Consider the following 9306-nt stretch of genomic DNA (forward strand, 5'->3'; position numbering starts at 1 on the left):
TGTCAAAATATGCCTACATAAATTTTGCAGCAACACAAATTGTAGACAGCAATTCCCAGCAAACCTTAAGAATCTGGTTTCTAATAAAATACTATATATTGTGTAAGACTTTATAGAATATCATATAGAGGTCTATTATAAACTGTTTTAGGTGGGGAAGGGCCGTTATTAAAGGACTGGTTCAATGTTTTTTAAGTTCCAAAAATGGGCCTAGGTACGTTTGCCGCCATTATTCCTTTGGGCTCTCCATACCACTGCATAAATACCCCTCCAAGCATAAATACTACACAAACTGGCTATAAAACAGGTCCTTAATACCAAAATAGAACTCCGAAATCTTTAAAAAACCAGTAGAAGTAATTTGTCAAGAGTAACATACCTTTCAAGCCGTTGCAAACCATCCACTCAAACTGCGCGCCAAAATCAACGATTTGGCAGGGTCAAAAGTTCAGAAGGAATTGTTCATTGCCAGACATTATTGAAAGACTAAACCAATCGTTAAAGGCCAGGAACGTCTATGATTGATATGAATGTTCAGGTATAACTTTGTGAGAAAACAAATAGGCAAATTTCATGTTTAACGACTTACCTGGCTTAAAATATCTGATGGAACCATTGGGTACACATTCGATTTTGCAGAATTGACCCGGCAGGTTGAGCCTTTGCACAAACTTGCGAGATCTCATTAAGGTGAACTGCAGATACTTACTTTGGGCCTGAGTTTTTAAATTGTTCGTTCACATAAAAGTACAGCAAAAAGAATAAAAAGTGGCAGACCTGTCAACCTTAAATTTTCAAAACATTGAGATTTTCGATTTTCCTAAAGAAAAGCAGAGAGATTTGGTCAAAAACAGGGAGATCGGCAAACAGTTTATGACAAAGGTGATCATGAAAAGAATCTTCATAATGACTTTTTATTGCTTTTTTGTTAATCAGTAAGCACTAACAAACAATTGCTGTCATGAGGAAGTCAATGTGACCATTATATCTTAATTTTACCTCTGTAAAAAGAAAACATACACAATTGACCTGTCTTTAAAGCATGAGATGCGCAGTTCAATCAAACATTCAGTGAAGAATCTTCTTAGACATTCTACAAGACATCTTCGAAACCAGGAGAAAAATTTTAAAAAACGGGAGACCGGGAGAAAGCAGTCAAAACCGGGAGGATTGACAGGTTTGAAGTGGAGTACCACAAGGGTCCGTTCTAGGTCCTTTGCTCCTTAACATTTCATCAATTCTACAGATGATAACATCATATACTCATGTGGGCCAGATCTACATGAAATTGTCACCAATTTGGAAAATGATCCAAGTAGATTGCCAGAATGTTTTGTAAATAATGGCATGGTTGCAAACCCAAAAAAACCAGCTAATCCTGAAAGGGCAGAGAGGACTATCAATTAACATAAGTGAGAACAAATTGTCTGCAACAGATCATGTTAAATTGCTAGGAATTGAAATCGACAACAAATTAAAATTCCGCAATCACAGTAAAGCGTTAGGCTCAAAAGTCAACAAAAAAATCAGTGCCTTCCTAGGCTAAATACATATATATCAAAGACAGCAGGCATTAGCAATTTGCAACGTCGTTATCTTGTCGAACTTCAATTATTGCCCTTTGATCTGGCTATTCTGCAACAAAGGTGCATACAAAGAGATTGACCGCACACACAAACGAGCTCTTCCTTCGGATCCTTTATAAAGGTTATGAGTGTTCCTTTGAAACGTTACTCATTCGAGGTGGCGGTTTTTGTATACATGTTAGAGACTTGCAGAAATTGGTGACAGAAATCTACAAGTCCATGAATCATCTTAACCCATCGATTATATGGAATTTAATGAAAAGAAGCATGTAACTTATAATCTAAGGTACAAAATCTCTGCAAACTGCCACTTATAAAGCCAAAGAGGGAGTCTACTGAGCTGGTGATAAATGCACCTGCAAATTATTCCGCTAATTTATTTTTATAAAGTATATTGCATTTTTTGTAAATAGTCGGTTTTAAATCAATTACGATGTTTTTTGAAAACCAATGTTGGCAATAGTTTTGTTTTGTTTGATTGGTTTTTAACTATAAAATGATGCCTGATGTCTTCACAAAAAGTCCTTTAAACTTCGATGGCCATATTGTTTACAACGCTGTTAGTCATTTATCAAAACCTGTGATCTGTGCAATACTTTTGCCAACCAAATAGGGCTAAATATTTTTCATTACGTTCGGTTGGATTGGAGTAAAAATTTCTTGCTCTATTTAGCGTTTAGCCCAGTTAATTGAGATATAAAGTTTCTGCTCTCACCCAAAACGGATTGGCGGTAACTAATTTTAGATTTCTGCTTCTTTTAATTGTCTTTAAACTATCTTTGCTCAAGAATGAGAAGCCAGAAGCTATCCTTAAGACAAAAAAAAACAAGGAAAAATTTTATGCAAGGAAATATCAAACTATGTGCTAAAAATGACCATTTTGAAAATCATAACATTGCGCACGACGTCGGTGACCTCACTATTTTAAAACCCTGGAAGATGAACAGCAGGGAAAAGAAATATACACAGATTAAATACCCAACATCTTTACTGTCAAGTTTTGATGATAGGAAGTTTTGAATGAAAAGGCTCGTTGGGAATATTATGTCTAAACAGCAAACTCAATATTCCAAGGTTTCAGTTACACAAAACAAGATTACCCTCGCCATCGGATTGGCTACGCCCTGTTAAAGGCAAACAATTTTTTGTTTGTGCTACCAAAAACGGGATTGCATTTCCACGAGACTTGTTTTTGCACAGCAAAGGATAAATACATTGTTTTGTGTGAGAAAATTTTGTTTACGTCCCTCCCAAAGGTTGAAACTGGTCAGTACTGCAACGGATTACTGAGAAACTAATGATTGGATGGGAGTTGAATGGGTATCGTATAACCAGCAATTAAGACATCCCTAGTCAGTTTGCAGAGTGACTCGACAAAGCAACAGGCGCATCAACGGAAGGACGATACAAAACACTGTGTAAACGCATACAGAGCAGGCCATAATGTCGTGCAAGATTTCTTTAGTGACCGTGGAGCCTGTGATGTTTTTTGGGATGCTTTCATTTTTCCTGAATATGGTTGCAATGCCACAGATGATATTAGATAATGTGTGCTTGAAGAAACACAACGAGACAAAGTGTGCTGCAATGTATACGGGTTTGTTCAAGGAAGAATACGACACAGTACAAGGAATTTCATCTCTCTGGTTCAGTGCTTTGTTGGTGGCAGCTGCATTGGTAGCAGTGCTGCTCCTTCCCTTCATCGCCGCACTGTCGGATGAATTTGGAAGGCGCAAGATAATGAGTTTGACTCCATTAGGGCAGTTGCTTCAAAGCATTGTTATTGTTTGCATACTGAGTGGAGGTCTGCGCTTCCCAACGTGGCTAATGGTTCTGGTCGGGCTGTTACCTGGTATGGTAGGTGATATTTGTGGTCTCTACGTAATAACATCTTCGTACATTGCTGATGTTTCTTCAGTGGAGACAAGAACTTTGCGAATTAATCTTTTGGAATCTGCTGCAATAATATCAGCTCTGGTAGCATCATTATCTAGTGGGTACATTATAGAGCACTTTGGATATATTGGTGCATATATTGCTTGTATTATAACAGACATTCTAGAACTCTTATATATCATATTATTGGTGAAGCCAATAGACAAAGAAGCTGTTATGTGCGACCAGATAGAAGGACATACCAAAATGAAGATAGTAATGGAGGGCAAGCCAATAAAACAAGAAAGTGATATTGTAATCAATTGTTTGCAAGATAACATTTTGGAAAGCAAAATCGAGGACGAAGAAGATGAATCTACAAAGAAAGAAAAGAGTTGTGTGAATGAAGAGGATTCTCGAAACAAGATGGCTTCGGAGGTAACAATGAAATTGAGCAATCCTGTGAAACAACATGTGACGAGAAAAGGTTTATCCTGTAGGCTATGGTTTCTACTGAAGAAATCAAACCCTGTAAGCAATTTTACAAAAGTTGTCTGGATACTGAAATTCCATGGTCAGTTAAGATATGGTATGCTGCTATTCCTTCTTATGGCTTGTGCGGCAGCAACATATTCAGGAGAACTTTCCGTCATGGTTCTATACTTGAAAAACAGACCTTTCTACATGGGCCCAGTGCATATTGGATATTTTCTCGCATTCCAGAGTGCAGCACTTTCAATTATTGGTCTCATTGGGGTCAATTACTTGCTAACACGCGTTTTGAAACTCAATGACCACACCATTTTGCTACTGACTGCAACAGCTTATACCATCTATTGTGTTCTGCTTGGATTGGCAAATTCAACTTTGACCCTGTATTTGGTTCAACTGGTGCATGTTGTATCAACAGTGAACGTGTCAACGATTCGAGCCATGGTCTCCAAAATTACCCCTCCCTCTACAGTAAGCATATTCTTCTCAGCAATAATTATTGTTGAGTCGTTCGCAGTGCTGGTTGGTTCAATGATTAGTCCACTGGTTTACTATGCTGTTGTCTCCACACACCCTGGGTCAGTCTTTTTCATCAACGCATTTTTTATGTTTTTCGGCACATGTGTTTCGTTGCGGCTGTTTTTCCTCAAACGCTACGAGAATCAGGAATCTTCTGAAAACAAAGTCGTTAGTGGTTCTCTGCAAGTCATTGGTTGAAACTTTGATGAAAAATGGACGCTGTGATATAAAAGTGAATATTTTTTGCTGTATAAAGTTTGAAAATGAATTTGAAAAAAGCAAACATTTCACAGCATTCTAAAAACTAGATTTCACTAGATTACATAGGACGCGCAATCCTAAGATTGTGGGAAAGGATAATACAACGTGTTCCTTCCAACATAAGAAACAAAACTGTCACCTAAAAGAGAACAGCCTTCTCGATCTTGTAGGTCTAAAAGCACCGTTAAAACAAGTGCATATTGGACAGCATCTATTTGATAACCCATATTATGCCAAAGTCTATAATGACGATATGTTTCAGTTAATTGGCAGAGCCTGGTCAAGTTTTGGAATCGATCTACATACAAACAAAAAAGCTGCTTTTGTATGGAGAGAAGGAGTTCCTTTTCTCTCTTAGACTCCAGTGGCTTTTTTTCTATATGCACGCGGTACTATAGGACCAAATGTACCGGTCTTGTGCTTGCGTTTTTCTGATTGGCCTATTTCCATCCACAACTGGGTATTTATTTTCTATCTTGTTCTTTTTGGACCGTTATTCCGACGTTTTATACGATGTTCAGTGTCAATACTAAAAATTTTTTAGTATTTTGTGAAATATTTGCTCTGTTCAAAGCCATTTTCAAAAGTGAATAAATACAAAAGATTACAAAGCTAATTTAGAATTTTAGAGATCTGTACGGTGAAAAATAATTTAATTTCTGTTATTTCCATCTAATCATATTTAGAGACCTGCTTTATTATTTCTAATGGAGTTAAACTAACGAGAAATAGAGGTAAAACTATATTTTTGATTTTTTTCGTGATTTTGTTTTGGTTTATTTGGAGAAAATAATTTATCGACTACTAAACCTTGTGTGATTTTTCTTTTGATTCATGTCATGGAACTATTCTCGATGATTTATATGATTTTGCAAATTATTACGTTTTTTCTCTACTAATGGAACTTTCTATTCATAGGATTTTCTCTTTTTTTTAGTAGATTTCATGAAAAACAAACACTTGCAAAAAGCTTCATTTAGTAAAAGTAGAATTTCACTCAAAAGAAGAGTATCATGACCGAGCTGAATAAGAAACTAATTATGGCAAACCTAAAAACATATTTTGTATTCAGACAAAGGAAATGCTTCATAGAATTGGGTTTTTGAAAATATAGAAACGCTTTGATGCGCCAACATAGGACTCAACATTGAGTTACATTTAACACAAGCCATGTCTTATGTTAGTTAGATAAAAATAGAGAGCATTGTCCTTGTCGCCAAAAAACATTTCTTCTGCAGATTTCTTACTTGTTCGGTAGACGAGTTTAGATTTCTGGTATTAAGTCTTATTCTTTTATCCATTTGTCTTAGCCAACGATAAAATCAATCGTATGCACATGCGCATTAATACGAAAACTTGTTGACATGATTTACACCTCATAGCGCTTCAAAGCATTTAATCAAAGCTATTATATATCGTAGTTGCATCAATAAACCAGATTTTCATTCTCACTTTTCTCTTGGCCCCCTTTTCTCTAAATTATGGCCTATTTCCAAAAGTGCTACGAATGTGATGTGAGAATGCCGTCATTGGCATCAACTGTGCTTGTGATGCAAATTTGAACATATACTGGTTCGTCTCCCCGACGATTACCCATCAAAAGTTGGACAAAAATTATTTCGATTCATGTTGTTCAAGAAATCCTATCACTCAAGTGTATTTTCAAAATTTTTCCTGTTTTCTAATTGCAGGCATCTATTTGACGAAGTCGGCATTTGTTGTTAAATTATTTATTATATTGGGTTTTGCTTACTAAGGTTTTTGATTGTCTGGCAGCATTCCGTTCATTAGGCAACGTCATGTTGATTGGCACTTCCTATGGGAAGAAAGCAGACCCATAAGAACCCTAGCAGATTCTTCTGTCAATGTATATGGATGCATTAAAGATGTATGCACAACCGGCATGCTTAGGGCATGGCATTTCAAGCAGTACGATAATAGTACAGAATACTGTCATTAGGCCGGGCTTTTGAATTATAGTCGCAAATTGCAAGTTCCTTTCAGGATTTATGCAATTTTTAAAGTTTTTTTTATTTTTTTAATTGGGTGTTGGGCAGAATTACCATTTTTGACTATTTCTGTCCATTTCATCACAACATTGTATCTAAGCAATTTTGTTGTAAAAATGACATGTTCAACCTTTGGCGGAGAAGCTTCCTCTCTTCTTTGTGAGAAGGGGGCAAGTTTTGTTTGTTATATCGAATATCGATAAGAGTGTTTATGGAGATAACATTAATGCTATTGTTGTGTATTTCTTTAGGCTCCCACATTGATGATGGCAACCAGCCACTTTCTGTATTAGCTATGTAGCTTTCATAGCAAAAATAGCTAAAAAATTAGGGTCATTCTTCTTCAATAGAAGATAAATCAGTTTTCTAAATTTTTAAAAAGCCTTTTTCAAAATGATATTTATATAAGTTTCCTATTGATACTTCTTCACTGCTTTGCACATAAAATATTAGCAAACGTCAAGCAAAGGTGTTGTGTTTAGAGGGATTTAAAATCCATCTTGCCTATCATCACACATCTGTCAAATAGTTTCAGAAGAACTAGTAAGATTTTTTGTTCGTCCAATCAAAATACACGCTTTTTAAGGAATCCCTTTATAAGGAACCTACATGTAGAAGGCAGAAAAAAAATCAAAGTACCGTTAGTACAAAATCCCTAAGTAAAAATTTATTTTTTGAATGCTCTCATCAGTGCAAACTATCAAGAATTAGGGAGCCGGTTCCAGTAATTTGGAGTTAAAAATCACAAAATATGTGTGTTACAAAGTTGGCTATCGAGAGTTTTATTGTGTAATTTCGAGTTTATCATCTTCCTTTTTGATTGAATTTCCACTTTTCATTTATAAAACGTCTTCTTTCTGTTTTTTCATCTTGTTTTCCAGCTAGAGTCAAGACACTAAAACAGAATTTCAATAGGTTATTTGCATGGCACCAAATGTTTTAAAATTCGATTACGAGAGGTCCAAAAATAAGGAATTGAAAGAACTAGGCTTCGAGCTAGGTTCCTTATAAGCTGAAAAGCGCGTGTATAGTATCTATTAGATTATAAGCCGAACCAACAAAATCATGCAAATATACTTGGTTTACAAATCAAAAACTGATAAAAACCTGATTATGTACTGAAACAATAAAAAACAGAAGTTTAAGCAATAACAATGTCGTTCAGATGAAAGATCATCCCGATCACATAAAACAATCAGATACCCTCTTCACCTTTAAAAGGAGAATAAAATCTTGGAAAGGAGAGGAATGCAACTGTAGACTGTGTAGACCTTTCGTGGCTCAGGTTGGGTTCTTGAACGGATAAATGTATTGTATTGTAAATGCCAAAAATGCTGTAAAAACATAGAAAAATATGTATATATGTATTTAAACTTAATTATTTCTTATATTAGATATATATGTATTTTTATTTTTTATTTTTAAACAATTTTACTTTGTAGTAGGCTTGAATTACCTTTTATTTTGTAGCTATTTTTATACTTTAATTAAACAGATAATAATGAATAATGAATGATAATAATGATAATGATAATAATGGAAACTTTTCATTTTGAATTCCTGTTAAAACTACAATTACAAATCTCACTATTACAAGGTAATTTGTAACTGGCTAGCCTGTGTTTACAAAATAAAAACTATTACAGCGTATTAATGAGAAAAGAAAAAAAAGTGTTAAAAGGGGAGTAGCTCTGGATTAGTCCAAGTTTTGTTTCTACAGCAGAATATATAGTATGTGGTGCGAATGGAAATGCTTGTAAGTTTGGAGATGAGGTAGCGTTTCTGTTGATGATCAATGGACAAAGAGTCACACATGTCGATGAATGAGCTGCAGGAGTCGCCAAAAATACCAAGTGAACTGATGGAAAGATTGACAAACGAGACTGACTTAAACTGACGTTTTAAGTCAGATACGAGGGTGGCATATTTCTCTAACTTTCTGACAGCATTGCAGTTTAGATTTGTTTCAAAGCCTATGGTTAGCTCTAAAACGTACAGACAGTTTTCCTTAGTTTTGATAAGTAAGTCAGGGCGTAGTTGATCTCCAGTTATAATAGAAGGGGAAAGAAAGCCTGGTAAATCTGCGTAGAGAGAAGACCCATTTATTGCTTGGAAGGAAGTGGCTAGAAAGTTTAATGCAGAATTATGACGCCAAGTATAGCGGCCTTGGTCAAGGTACATTTTGCATTCAGCAACAACGTGTAGAAGTGTTTCTGGAAGAAGACAGAATTCACAGTCAGATGTTTGACTAAGGTTCCATTTCAGCAGATTTTTACGAGTTGGAAGAGTGTTGTTAAGATACTTGATGGTAAAGTTAAAGATGTTACTAGGCAAATTGCTCTGTGTACTTGACCAATAATAATAATTGCTCTGTGTACTCTGTATAATAATAATAATAATAATAATAATAATAATAATAATAATAATAATAATCATCATCATCATCATCATTATCATCATCATCATCATCATCATCATCATCATCATCATCATCATCATCATCATAATCATCATCATCATCATCATCATCATAATCATCATCATCATCATCATCATCATCTACT

At 35.3% G+C, this 9306-nt stretch overlaps 2 protein-coding genes across 3 annotated transcripts in view; one reads left to right on the forward strand and one right to left on the reverse strand.

Annotated features, from left to right (window-relative positions):
- LOC135693994 (polyubiquitin-C) overlaps nucleotides 1–658 on the reverse strand; it is a 31256-nt gene extending 30598 nt beyond the window's left edge. Inside the window, exon 1 of one of the 2 annotated variants that reach the window (XM_089111121.1) lies at nucleotides 380–658. The gene's annotated coding sequence lies outside the window, so the exon portion shown is untranslated. The remainder of the gene's footprint in view (nucleotides 1–379) is intronic. The other variant, XM_065212617.2, reaches the window with a different exon arrangement.
- Nucleotides 659–2449: 1791 nt separating this feature from the next.
- LOC135693591 (uncharacterized) lies at nucleotides 2450–4670 on the forward strand. The gene has a single exon (XM_065212123.2). The coding sequence runs from the start codon at nucleotides 3030–3032 to the stop codon at nucleotides 4668–4670; it is 1641 nt and encodes a 546-aa protein (XP_065068195.2). The 5' UTR covers nucleotides 2450–3029.
- Nucleotides 4671–9306: the final 4636 nt, after the last annotated feature.

This window comes from Rhopilema esculentum, chromosome 11, assembly GCF_057945365.1.
Source record: "Rhopilema esculentum isolate cy_ngs chromosome 11, ASM5794536v1, whole genome shotgun sequence".
Classification (NCBI taxonomy): domain Eukaryota; kingdom Metazoa; phylum Cnidaria; class Scyphozoa; order Rhizostomeae; family Rhizostomatidae; genus Rhopilema; species Rhopilema esculentum.

Bases quoted from the DNA above. Each gene is read 5' to 3' on its own strand.
- LOC135693591 (XM_065212123.2), top strand. From the start codon at position 3,030: ATGTCGTGCAAGATTTCTTTAGTGACCGTGGAGCCTGTGATGTTTTTT.